The sequence below is a fragment of the Maniola jurtina genome, chromosome 5 (assembly GCF_905333055.1).
Source record: "Maniola jurtina chromosome 5, ilManJurt1.1, whole genome shotgun sequence".
Lineage (NCBI taxonomy): Eukaryota > Metazoa > Arthropoda > Insecta > Lepidoptera > Nymphalidae > Maniola > Maniola jurtina.
In genome coordinates, this window is record NC_060033.1 from 13130470 (window position 1) to 13144282 (window position 13813).

At 36.5% G+C, this 13813-nt stretch overlaps 1 protein-coding gene across 1 annotated transcript; it reads right to left on the minus strand.

Moving 5' to 3' along the window:
- Nucleotides 1-389: 389 nt before the first annotated feature.
- On the minus strand, nucleotides 390-2755 carry LOC123865058 (protein ANTAGONIST OF LIKE HETEROCHROMATIN PROTEIN 1-like). Its single transcript, XM_045905879.1, has 4 exons — nucleotides 2342-2755; nucleotides 1446-1502; nucleotides 1052-1393; nucleotides 390-880 (listed from the first exon to the last, which is right to left on the minus strand). The coding sequence occupies exons 1-4, from the start codon at nucleotides 2629-2631 to the stop codon at nucleotides 568-570; spliced, it is 1002 nt and encodes a 333-aa protein (XP_045761835.1). The 5' UTR covers nucleotides 2632-2755; the 3' UTR covers nucleotides 390-567.
- Nucleotides 2756-13813: the final 11058 nt, after the last annotated feature.

Below are 13813 nucleotides of genomic sequence, written 5' to 3' on the forward strand. Positions count from 1 at the left end.
TAGCGCCTTACAAATCGTTCATACCTGTCCGCACGGATTGACAATCCGCGCGGCTCAACCGAGAAAATGAATTCGCGCGGTCGCCGCTCGGTTTTATTTACTTGACGTACCTAGAGGGCGTTCAGTTGCTCCGCGGAAGCCGCGCGTATCGGACGGTGACAATGGATCGCTTCGACACCGAGCTATTCATCGATGAGGTGGAAAAAAGACCTGCTTTGTGGAACATCCAATGTGCAGAATATTCTAACAAAACGATTAAAAACGGAGCTTGGCAGGAGCTGGTGGAGATTTTTGGAGAAAATGAGGATTCTTTGGAAAAGAAGGTTCTTTTTGGTCAGTAGACATTTAATTATACATTTTACCAGGGTAGTTTACATGTTTTGAATAGACAGTCCACCCCAAATAACTGAAATGTGTATAACGTTGTTTGGCGGTACGTAACGAGCGCGGGAAAACTATCACGTTACCACAGTAACGTATAGCTATTAACTGTAATATGTACAACCCACCAACGCGACGCGCCATCTTGAGTTTAGTTATTTGGCGCGAACTGTAACAATTTTAATTTCATATTTTCGTGTCTTGCCATTCTACACGACCCTCATTCACAAAGTAATTAGCATATTTGTCTCTAATGTTTAATGATGATGGTGTACCCCTTCCTGCATGTAATGTAATAAGATTACTCATTGGCGCAGTATGTAAAGTATCTTCATACTGTATACCATCTCTAGTTCTAACAAAATTGTGTAGCACGCAACAGGCCTTTATTATGTCTTCGGCAAAGTCTATATTCACGTTTATAGGCCTATGAAAAATGCGCCACTTGTTTGCCAGAATTCCGAAAGTGCATTCAATAAAACGTCGAGCTCTTGATAACCTGTAATTAAATAATTTTTTTTCATATGATAGCCCTTTACCTGCATAGGGTCGCATTACATTTTCGGATAAACCAAACGCTTCATCGCCAACTATGACGTATGGCAATGGTTTAGGATCTGTTTCAGATATTGGTTTAGGTTTTGGTATGTGTAATGACTTTTCTATTAACCTTTTATAAAATGCTGAATTTTTAAAAATTGCAGAATCACTACTTTTTCCGTAAGATCCGATATCTATGAAAGTAAAACAATAGTTACTATCACAAAGTGCCAACAGTACTATGGAAAAAAAAGTTTTGTAATTATAATACAAAGAACCCGAATCTTTGGGTTTTGTAATCCTTATATGCTTGCCATCTATGGCGCCTATGCAATTGGGAAAATTTGCATATTTTTCAAAATCTTTAGCTATTTTCTTCCATATATCTTCGCTGGGTTCAGGCATGACGTTTTTTGTGACTTTTTCCCACAGAGTTTCACATACTTCACGGACAATTCCTGTGATTGTAGATTTGCCAAGACGAAAGTTCACATACTTCACGGACAATTCCTGTGATTGTAGATTTGCCAAGACGAAAGTTGTAATGTAGTTCTCCAAAGGAACAACCAGTACCCAGATATCTGAAAAATAAAATATTAATCTGTATCGTTTTGAAAGTCTGCCGGGTCCGCTAGTTAAAGCATAATGAGTGTCTTGAATTACCGCCGCTACTGTATTTATATTTGTTAAAGATAGTGATTTCTGTTCCAGGTGTATCATTACAAAAAAAATGGAAGAACATCCGTGATGCTTATAATAAGGAATTCAAGAAAGGCAAATCAATTCCTTCTGGTTCTGGTGCATGTAAAGGTTCAAAATACATGTATTTCGACCGGCTTTCTTTTCTTCAGAAGACGATAGAAAACAAAGAAACTATCACAAACATAGATGAAGCCAAAAATGAAGAAATTCGGAACATTGACCAAAAGCTAGATAATTTTGTAAATGCACGTGAAATACAACCGGTACCCAATAAAAGGAAGAAAACTAAAATTACTTCAGAAGAGCGATTGGCTAACATATTAGAAAATAGTATTGAATCAAGAGATAAAATACAAAGACAAATACAAGAAAGTATGTCAAAGCAAGATGATGATGATAAACTTTTTTGCATGTCATTGTATAAAGAGTTAAAGAAAGTTCCAGAAAATAAACGATTGGCTACTAAAATTGAATTGCTCCAGGTAATACAGAAAGGGCAGAAATTACCATCGCCTATTCATATCACGAGCCAGCAAAACACGCCTAATGCAGTATTTTGGCAAAACCAACAATATTCAAACCCACAAGGATATTTCACTGGATATTCTACAATAGTACCAGGAGAGTCTCCATCGCCTTTATCATGCAATAGCACTGACGATTCACAGTCTTCTATAGTACAAAATATATATTCTGACGTATAAAATAAATATCTTACCTTAATGTGATCACGAGTTTTTCTTCTGGGGACACGCTTGACCTCATATGGGTATCATTAGATTCAATTTGTTTACTCATCATTTCTAATAATTCATCAAATGAATTTATCGACATTCTCAAATAATTGAAGAATTTTGGTTCAAAACTTCTTAATTTTGGATATAAAGTCTGAAACTGACCATGAGTAAACCGATCGCGTAATATTGGATGCACCCAATACTGCCGTTTCTTCTTTCTTTCTTTTTTACGGAGCAACAAGTACACACATATTGCTTCTTCGACTTCCATGATTGGACTGTCACCCTATGCGAATAACGGCACTCCGCATGTACATCCGCGCCTGTCTGAACACTTGCGTTTAGAACCGCGCGATTTGCATCCGCGCGGAATCCGCCATGTCTGAACTAGCTCTAATTGTCACCAATTTCAATTCAGTTGGCAGTGATCACGTGTCAAAGTCGGTCGTGTAATTTGCGGGCCAAATTCGTTGTGAAAAACTTTTAATTGAACTCTCTTCGTAATTGCTGCAGGTGAGTAATTTTCTTACTACAGTTAGTTGGTAATGTATAAGCAATAATTAACGAATAACCAGCACAGAAGCTCTCTTAATTATAGAAATATGTTGGTAGGCATTGTCAAATTGCTTTTTCTGAAACACTTTTTACGACTTTGCCCACAAAAATATTAACGTTAGGGCTGTCACCTCAACATAAAATTAGAACTGAGATAAATGTTATTGTCTGATCCATTCGTTTTGAACGACTTCTGTTGATATGAGAAATAACACATTTAAGTACATTTTGTACCTACGTTACGTTATATCAATTTTTTAGAAGTAATTTTTTTCGTGAAAATTCAGATGAAATATTTATTGTTAAGGAAATTTAAAATGACGGAATTTACGCTCGCACCCGTGTGCGAGTCTTTGCTCGCGCTCTATTGTTATCATAAATGTTTTGTAACTTTATTTGGAAGTTCAATTATCTATCCTTCATAATATTTTAGTTAAACTTTCACATAATCCGATAAAACATCGAAGTTCATTTTGCTTTATTTTTGTTTCAGAATGAATAAGTCTAAAATCACTAAAAAAAAAAAGAAAATTATTAGGATCAAGGACATATAAAAGTTATTCTGAAGAAATCTTAGAATTAGCCGTTGAATATGTTAAAAATAACACGATGTCGAGTAGAGAGGCGGAAAAGAGGTTCGGAATCCCACGTCGGACTATTTTAAATAAAGTCAACAAAGTACATTTGAAACCGGTTGGAGGACAAACAAAATTGACTGACGAAGAAGAAGAAAAACTGGTAAACGTATTGATAGCTTCAGCAGATTACGGCAGCCCCATGACGAAAATGGACGTAAAAGTGCTAGTGTTTAAATATTTAATATTTCAGATATTCATCAAAAAGCTTACCGATTCAAGTTTGTAACCACGACACAAACGGACTCCAATGTTCCTCACTGTCTATGAACTAAATGCAAAAGTTACATAAAAACTTTTACTCGCGACGTAACAAACGCGATCAAGACGCCCTTTTAAAATATTGTTCAATTGATTATCGTGGACCAGTTTTGGTTAATAATGGAAATGGTTTAGAGAAAAGATGGATTGGTTTGTTTACTTGTCTAGCGATAAGAGCCATACATTTGGAAGTCAAGATCTCTCAGCTGAAGAAGGGCTTCGAGCCTTGAGAAGAATGGTAGCAGCAAGAGGACTGCCAACACTTATTACTTCAGACAATGCGTTGCAATTCAAATTAATGTCAGAAATTTTGTCGCAACTATACTGCATAGAAAATAAAATCCAATGGAGGTTTATACCCGCTCTAGCACCTTGGTTTGGCAGTTTTTATGAACGATTAGAGATGGTCGTTTTTGTAAAAACGTTTTTGAACAACGATGCGAGTATACGATGCCGGCATCCGATGCGAATATATCGAAAAACGGATGCCCGCAACGAATCGAATAATACGATCTGTGCGAACGAGATAATTGACCACGCAACGGAAAGCGGGCGGCGCATCGGCACTCGGCAGTCGGCACGCCTGACGCCACTGCTACATATACAGGGTGGTCAAAAAGTCGTGGATCAAACGCAATAGGGAGATAGAGGAGGTGATTTCCAGCAAAAAACATTTCGACAGCATGGCCATATTTAAATTGCCCTAAAAGTTATGAATATTTTTGGGTTTTTTTTAAAAATACCAAATTCTTTTACAATGAGACTAATAAAAAAAAATGTAACAAAAAAACAATAAAACAAACGATGTTGTGTCATTACTAGATAATGTATCAGCACTACAAAAGTTCTTTTGAGGCTCTGGGTACCAAATTACAAGAGCAATTAATTTTTTTCCGAAACTTTTAAAGCGTTACCAAAAATTAAATGTCACTTTAAAAGTGCACTGTGAAAAAAAAATGTACTACGGAAAAGTGACCCTATATCAGGAAAACTTGCCGATTTAATGCCAATTCAAATGAGGTATAACACATTACCCTTTGTTTTATAATTCTGGTTTTATAATCGTTCTTTCATATCAAGGTGCAAATTTCAGTAGATTAGTTTAATTCAAAAAAAATTGAAGATTATCATGCTGCTAGTTAAACTGCTAGTTTTTTGTACGTTGGAATGCTAAAAACATCACTGTGCTTCTCACACTTAGTGAAAAGAACAGAAACTAATCACTACCACCACGTGCCAGAACTACCCAGAACGCCCGTCTTGCAAGTAGTTCATCTTTTCTAGGAAACAAAAGGATAAAGAAACTATGCCTCTCTCTCACACTAATCATTCTTCCTTATTCCAACAACGCAAATAGAAAGCACAGTGATGTTTTAGCATTCCAACGTACAAAAAACTAGCAGTTTAACTAGCAGCATGATAATCTTCAAAATTATTTTGAATTAAACTAACCTGCTGAAATTTGCACCTTGATATGAAAAAACGATTATAAAACCAGAATTATAAAACAAAGGGTAATGTGTTATACCTCATTTGAATTGGCATTAAATCAGCAAGTTTTTTTGATATAGGGTCACTTTTCTGTAGTACATTTTTTTTCACAGTGCACTTTTAAAGTGACATTTAATTTTTGGTAACGCTTTAAAAGTTTCGGAAAAAAATTAATTGCTCTTGTAATTTGGTACCCAGAGCCTCAAAAGAACTTTTGTAGTGCTGATACATTATCTAGTAATGACACAACATCGTTTGTTTTATTGTTTTTTTGTTACATTTTTTTTTATTAGTCTCATTGTAAAAGAATTTGGTATTTTTAAAAAAAACCCAAAAATATTCATAACTTTTAGGGCAATTTAAATATGGCCATGCTGTCGAAATGTTTTTTGCTGGAAATCACCTCCTCTATCTCCCTATTGCGTTTGATCCACGACTTTTTGACCACCCTGTATATTACATTACTAGATGCGACATATTTAATGTGGAAAGACTACGTTTACCTATCTACTCTATCCACCTCATACAACAGCATCTATTACGTAACTTTCATATAATTTTATGACAGATTATTTTTCAGTATGTAGGTACTGTGTAGGTACCTAAGTAGATCACAAGGGCGATCGATGGGATAGGGAGTGTATAAAATATGACTGAAGTAAGTACTTATCTTTTTCTATCCTCAAGTTATTCTTGCAGGATGGATAAAATTTACCTATTTACTTATTTTTTTAAAACTCCACTCGCGCATTGATGTAGGTACTTACTATATTGCGCTCAAGACTCTTCTTGTGAACGCAACATCTATGGTGTAGAAAGAGCACCACTTGTTTAAGTTTGTAGTTTTGATTTTGTCATCTCATTACGCGTGAAGTTCAGATGAGAGTAACAGTTATTACACCTACGAGGAGGTTCGCAATTTTCTCTGCTATTTTGTTTCTTTTGTAATCGACTATCGATCATGCCAAGACGGGAAGCAAACCCGTATTGGGACCATTTTGATAGAAAAGACGATATTATCGGGATTTGTAAATATTGTAGTCAGTGTATTAGTTATAAATCTACGACGGGTAACTTAAGGTCTCAAAAGCACCCACATATTCTGGCGAATGATATTTCCGTAAATCCATCAGTACCGCCTCCACAACAAATGCTACCTCAAGCTCCACAGCCGCAGGAAATCGCTACAACAGAAGCAATAGCGGACTTCCCTACTACAACTTCAACGAATGCGACCGCAGAGCTGCCATCATCTTCAACTTCCGGTACACGCACTGTTCCTACTGTGGTTCTTGCTAGACAACGCCGACAAAGGACAATAAATTCCTATATACCTAAGCCCATAACACAAGAGATGAAAAAAAAAATTGACAGAGATTTGCTCGATCTGTTTATCGACGACATGCAGCCGTTTAGTATCGTGAATGATAAAGGATTCCAAAAGTTATTATCATGGATTCCTGGTTACATACCGCCATCCAGAAAGACGATATCGAACTCTTTAATACCGGCATTACATGAAAGAACATCTAATGAATGTCGAGAAATATTAAATACAGAAGCGGTAACTGTATGTATAACAACTGACTGTTGGACCTCTAATAATAATGATAGTTTCATTGCAGTAACTGCCCACTACATTTCGCCAAAGTTTAATTCGCCAAAGTTTAAATTTAAGTCCATCTTATTAGAATGTAAAGGATGTCCCGGCAGTCACACAAGTGAACTCCTTGCACAGCAAATTAAAGGCATTATACTAGAATGGAACCTACTAAACAAAGTAAATTTCGCAGTGTCTGATAATGCACACAATGTTTGCAATGCAATAACAACACAATTAAATTGGAAGCATTATGGCTGTTTCGCACACTCTCTTAATTTGATCGTCAAAGAAGCCATGATACCAATCCAAGTCACGATCGAAAAAGTAAAAAAATTGTCGCACATTTTAAACGTAGCACCCAAGCCACCGAGAAACTGATGAAGTACCAAAGCAACCACTTGGGAATGGAACAGCCAAAAAAACTGGTCATGGAAGTAGCCACAAGGTGGAACTCGACTTACCTCATGGTAAAAAGATTTATTGAGCTCAGTGAGGCAGTCAAAGCCACTACAGCAGTGATAAATAGAGAGTGGCCAATCGTGACGGAAGAAGAGTGGACAAACCTTGAGTTGTTGGTAAGTGTTTTAGCACCATTTGAAGAAATTACTTCCACTTTGAGTGGTCAGATCTATGTCACTGGGGGGCTAGCAATAGTTTTGAGTAATAGCCTTCAAGATATTTGCCAAGAAATGTTACAAAACAGACGCTATATAGACGCTGAGGTGATACAAAATGTTTTATTAAAATTGAAAAGAGGCCTCGATACGCGGTTCCAGAATACTGAACAGAGCAAGTCTCTAGCCTTGTGCACGCTGTTGGACCCTCGCTTTAAGTTAGAGATGTTTAAATCTGATACCAACAAAAATGCCATTAAAGAATATTGCCACGAGTTAATGGCAGGCATTTTGTCAAGACAGGTCCAAATCCCTACTACAATACAAGTAGCCCCTAATGCAACTGTTTCTGGATCGAGTGTATGGAATAAAGTAGACAGTCAGTTAAGCAAGACTAGAGTGCCAGGGACGCCATTATCCAAAGCAATCAGGGAGATGCGGTTGTACATGGAAGACGAAATTTTGCTCCGGCAAGCCGTTGACGTAAAGTGGAACGATCCCACCGAATGGTGGTTTCGTCATTCCAAAATATATCCAACGTTGGCAGAAATATACCGTTCCAGGTGCAATATTGTGATAACTTCTGTGCCATGCGAACGGATATTCTCCAAAGCCGGGTATATTTTAAATGAACGCAGAACTCGTCTCTCAAGTTCTAAATTAGAAAAATTGGTTTTCTCAATGTGAACTCCAATTTTGTTAAAAATAAAGACTAATATTAACTACCTTTGCCTTACACGAAAGAGAACTCCAATTCTTGAATACATTTTTACAAAATAGAGCGCAGGTATCTAATTTAGATTCGTCTTCCGAGGAGACATAAGATTCTTTCTTGGATTCTCTTCAATCACGGCCACAATCACAAATGTCACATTCAGATTCACAAAACTCGCGTCCTCGATCACAAAACATAACCACAGCTGAGATATTAAAAAATTATATAGATTCTAAAAATAACGAAGATGAACATCCTATAGATATATTTTTTAAATCAATGTCTGCTACAGTAAAATTTTTACCGAAAAAGTTGTAACTTCAAGTGAAAAGAGATGTATTGCTTATTGTTAATAAGGCAGAAATGGAATATTCAGAAATGTTAGAAGCACCACAGCATATTGAAACAACAAGATCTATTTATGAACCATCCACATCGAAACAAAAACCTCCTATGAATCAATCAAACTCACCATGGACGATTTTTCTTATTACACACCCCAAGCAACATCCGTAAATAACGAGGACAACATACATACATTCAACATTGACATATACACCGACACCCATGCCTAGATGCTAAGACCAACACATTGAAAGCAATAAAATACTTATTATGCAACTTGCCTTTGATCGCATTGTTCTAAATTCGGCATGAGAAAATATAGTTATTGAGCCAAAATAAATAATTCTCACTTACGCTCCTACCTTTGTCCTAAGCAGACATTTATTATATATATTTGTTCATAACGTAGTTAACTTGCTATAACGTTAAAATGTCATCGCGACGCAGTTCTGCTGATATCGAAAGAGATATCAGGCAAATATTTGGAGACGACTTCTTTGATGATTTGACGCAGTTCTGCTGATATCGAAAGAGATATCAGGCAAATATTTGGAGACGACTTCTTTGATGATTTGACGCAGTTCTGCTGATATCGAAAGAGATATCAGGCAAATATTTGGAGACGACTTCTTTGATGAGTCATGACATCAACCGCTGCAGTACGCGATGAGAGTGATTCCACCTCAGCCACTTCAGCTAGGTAAGTACTTTCGAGTTTGTTTATATCTTAAATGTTTTTGTTGTTATAATTATATATAATTTTCGAGATATTTATTTGGCGGTCGAACCATTGATAGATTATTTTAATCAGTTAATGAGTGAAATAAAATAATCTATCCTAGCAAAGAACTTGTAATTGATGAATCTATGGTTTTGTTTAGAGGACGATTGGCAATACGGCAATACATAAAAAATAAGAGACATCAATTTGACATCAAATTAGTCTAAAATACTAATTAATACGTCTTAGCCGATCCACATGGTCTCGTGCACAGGCTACACATGTATAAAGGTTCTGCTGATACTGAAGTTGGGGGCAAAGGGCATGTAGATAAAGTTGTTTTAAAATTATTAGAGCCATATTTATACACTGGTCACTCTGTATACAGGGTGGTCAAAAAGTCGTGGATCAAACGCAATAGGGAGATAGAGGAGGTGATTTCCAGCAAAAAACATTTCGACAGCATGGCCATATTTAAATTGCCCTAAAAGTTATGAATATTTTTGGGTTTTTTTTAAAAATACCAAATTCTTTTACAATGAGACTAATAAAAAAAAATGTAACAAAAAAACAATAAAAAAAACGATGTTGTGTCATTACTAGATAATGTATCAGCACTACAAAAGTTCTTTTGAGGCTCTGGGTACCAAATTACAAGAGCAATTAATTTTTTTCCGAAACTTTTAAAGCGTTACCAAAAATTAAATGTCACTTTAAAAGCGCACTGTGAAAAAAAAATGTACTACGGAAAAGTGACCCTATATCAAGAAAACTTGCCGATTTAATGCCAATTCAAATGAGGTATAACACATTACCCTTTGTTTTATAATTCTGGTTTTATAATCGTTTTTTCATATCAAGGTGCAAATTTCAGCAGGTTAGTTTAATTCAAAATAATTTTGAAGATTATCATGCTGCTAGTTAAACTGCTAGTTTTTTGTACGTTGGAATGCTAAAAACATCACTGTGCTTGTCACACTTAAAATTTGTGAAAAAAAACATAAACTCTTTACTACCACCACGTGCCAGAACTACCCAGAACGCCCGTCTTGCAAGTAGTTCATCTTTTCTAGGAAACAAAAGGATAAAGAAACTATGCCTCTCTTTCACACTAATCATTCTTCCTTATTCCAACAACGCAAATAGAAAGGATGATTAGTGCGAAAGAGAGGCATAGTTTCTTTATCCATTTGTTTCCTAGAAAAGATGAACTACTTGCAAGACGGGCGTTCTGGGTAGTTCTGGTACGTGGTGGTAGTAAAGAGTTTATGTTTTTTTTCACAAATTTTAAGTGTGACAAGCACAGTGATGTTTTTAGCATTCCAACGTACAAAAAACTAGCAGTTTAACTAGCAGCATGATAATCTTCAAAATTATTTTGAATTAAACTAACCTGCTGAAATTTGCACCTTGATATGAAAAAACGATTATAAAACCAGAATTATAAAACAAAGGGTAATGTGTTATACCTCATTTGAATTGGCATTAAATCGGCAAGTTTTCTTGATATAGGGTCACTTTTCCGTAGTACATTTTTTTTTTCACAGTGCGCTTTTAAAGTGACATTTAATTTTTGGTAACGCTTTAAAAGTTTCGGAAAAAAATTAATTGCTCTTGTAATTTGGTACCCAGAGCCTCAAAAGAACTTTTTTTTATTGTTTTTTTGTTACATTTTTTTTTATTAGTCTCATTGTAAAAGAATTTGGTATTTTTAAAAAAAACCCAAAAATATTCATAACTTTTAGGGCAATTTAAATATGGCCATGCTGTCGAAATGTTTTTTGCTGGAAATCACCTCCTCTATCACCCTATTGCGTTTGATCCACGACTTTTTGACCACCCTGTATATGGACAATTTTTACACAAGTGTAGGCCTTGCAGAAAATTTACTTTTGAAAAAAACATTTTGTACAGGCACTCTCCAATGTAATAGGAGAAAAAACCCAGCTGTGGTGACCAAAAAAAAAAATCCAAAGGTGGATTTATTTATCGTTATAATCGGAAAGGTGTTTGTGTTATGAAATGGAAAGACAAAAGAGACGTTTTGTCGATCTCTACTGAGCACTCACATAGAATGACAGAGGTAGTAAGGCGGCCGAGATCACGTCGCCGCGAAGCTGGCCGGTCGGTTGTGACATCAAAGCCCATCATGGTGGTTCTTTATAACCAATTTATGAAGGGCGTTGATCGTCACGACCAAATGCTGTCTTACTACACTTGTGAGCACAACTCAATGAGATGGTTTGCGAAAATAGGCATTTATATTTTACAAACTATGTTTGTGAACGCGTATTTTTGTATAGGCAAGGTACAAATAGGGCGATTTCTTTGGAAGACTTCAGAGAAAAAGTCATATATGGACTGTTGCCTCCAAAAAATATAAGCAATCCACGACCAACGTTTCCGACGCACATGCCATCTCCTTTGGATCGCAATGATAGTGTGTGCATCAAACGCAGAAACTGCGCGAGATGTACAAGCCGAAAAAAAAGAAGAGACTGAATGGTCGATTGTTATAGTTAGATAGTTCCCTTAACAAACTGTTACCGTATTGGTTTCGGTTTTGGTACAATTTTTTAATCCAGAGTTTTCGTTTCTCTTCTCTTTTTTTATGATATATCCAGACAACATAAGCGCCGTAGCAGCTAATACGTGGTTTTCCATCGTTATACGGAGAGAAACTGAATTCTCAAACCGGCTCACCTTGGCCTGCGAGCCCGGCTCGGAACTTTTCATAAATTAGTCTGGACGTGGCCAATCACACGTTTTTAAAATTTTTGTCTGTCTGTCTGTCTGTTTGAAAAGGCTAATCGATTTTGACGGGATTTTCACAGACAAGTAGAGGATTGACCAGGGAGTAACATAGGCTACTTTTTTAACCGACTTTCAAAAAGGGAGTTGTGTTTTTCTAGCTATGTACACCGAAATCTCCGAGATTTGGACACACGGAGATTCGGAAACTGAGCATACAAGTATCTTATGAGTTTTCGAGTAATACAAACACTGTGTTTGAGTACATTGATGATTGAACTAAGTAATTGTATTATCGTTATCACAGCAGAACAAATCGAATATCGATTTTCTAGGGCTAAATATCGATCCACTCGATCGATTCAGTAATGTCTATATCGAAAAATTGCACGAAATTAGATGAACTGGCCAGGAATACGAATTATCCAATAAAGTATCGAAGAGTGGTACAAAATTATATATAACGTTTAAGGCGTTCTGTTACTGGGGCAGTAAAACATATAGATGCTAAAGATATAAGTTTTGAGGAAAAAGTACTTGAACTTAAAAAGGATTTGTGGAATGCGCCGTATCACGTCTTTGGCCACTGTAATATGTGACCCACGGCACTTGATGCACAGATATATATATTGTAACGCACCTTAGAATTAGGGGTTAGTATCAGTAAAGCACGTTAACCACAAACAACTCTTTTATTTACATTACACCACCATGCTTCATGCAAACCGTATTACTGCACAAAATTCGCCGACAATGAAGCATCAGAAGAAAAAAAAAATGAAGCATCAGAAGATTTAGTACCAGCAATGAAAAGTAACGAAGGTGGTTTTATTTTTTTGCCATAGTATTTTTACTATTTCTAGACTGGTGAATAATGCAAAAAGTCTGATGCACTGTGTGAGTAGCAAGCAATAGTGATATAGAAGAGATTTTCAATAGTGTGATCGCGAAGTTTATTGGTGGCAAACGCATTAATTATTATTCAGGAAGACAGTCGTATTCAGGAAGATGTGCAGCATCAGTTGTTTCCTTCAATTCAAGACAGCCTCAGAACTACCTCAGTAAAAAAGTTTTATTGCGAAGCCCAAACAAATAATCAAACGGCTTGAATGGAAAAGGAACGTAAAAAGAGAAGCGTCAGAAAATCGCAGACTTTTTAAATGTCACACAGACAAGCCAAAAGTCTATTAATAAACATAATGATGAGAATTACGGCGAATCTTGTCAAAAACCTGACCTAAGTGAGACTGATTTGTGAGTGACACAAACCTTTAAATACCATACACCCCATACCGAAAACGCTAGAATACGTAATGCCGGCGCCAGACATAAGTTCACAGAAGTGATCAAGTATGTGCTCACATGTGTGGCACGGGTATTTGATACTATTGTCGCATATTTGATCACTTATGTGCGCTTTGCCGGTCCGTGTCGGTTTTTTTAGCGCACATCAAAGAGATCAAAGTCCAAATATTTGTGTGCCTGCCACACTACGCGAAGTCCAGTTGCGCGAGCGTCGCCGTGGAGAGCTGTCGTGCGAAAAAATGGAGTGGAGTAACGAGAGCGTTTTCGAATTTATAGAATTGATGCAAGGAGAGCCAGATATATGGGATCCGAAACGGAAAGGGCACAAAAATAGAAATAACCTCAATGACGCTTGGAACCGTATTAAAAAACACTTTTCAATACCTTGCACTATCGAAGAATTGAAGCGAAAAAGGAACACTTTACTGACACTAGAAGAAAGAGTCTACAAAAACTG

Coding starts and splice junctions, on each gene's coding strand:
- LOC123865058 (XM_045905879.1), bottom strand. CDS start 2,631: ATGGAAGTCGAAGAAGCAATATGTGTGTACTTGTTGCTCCGTAAAAAA. Junction 1,503..2,341: donor AAACTCGTGATCACATTAAG/GTAAGATATTTA, acceptor TTTATTTTTCAG/ATATCTGGGTACTGGTTGTT. Junction 881..1,051: donor AATTCAGCATTTTATAAAAG/GTTAATAGAAAA, acceptor ATTTAATTACAG/GTTATCAAGAGCTCGACGTT.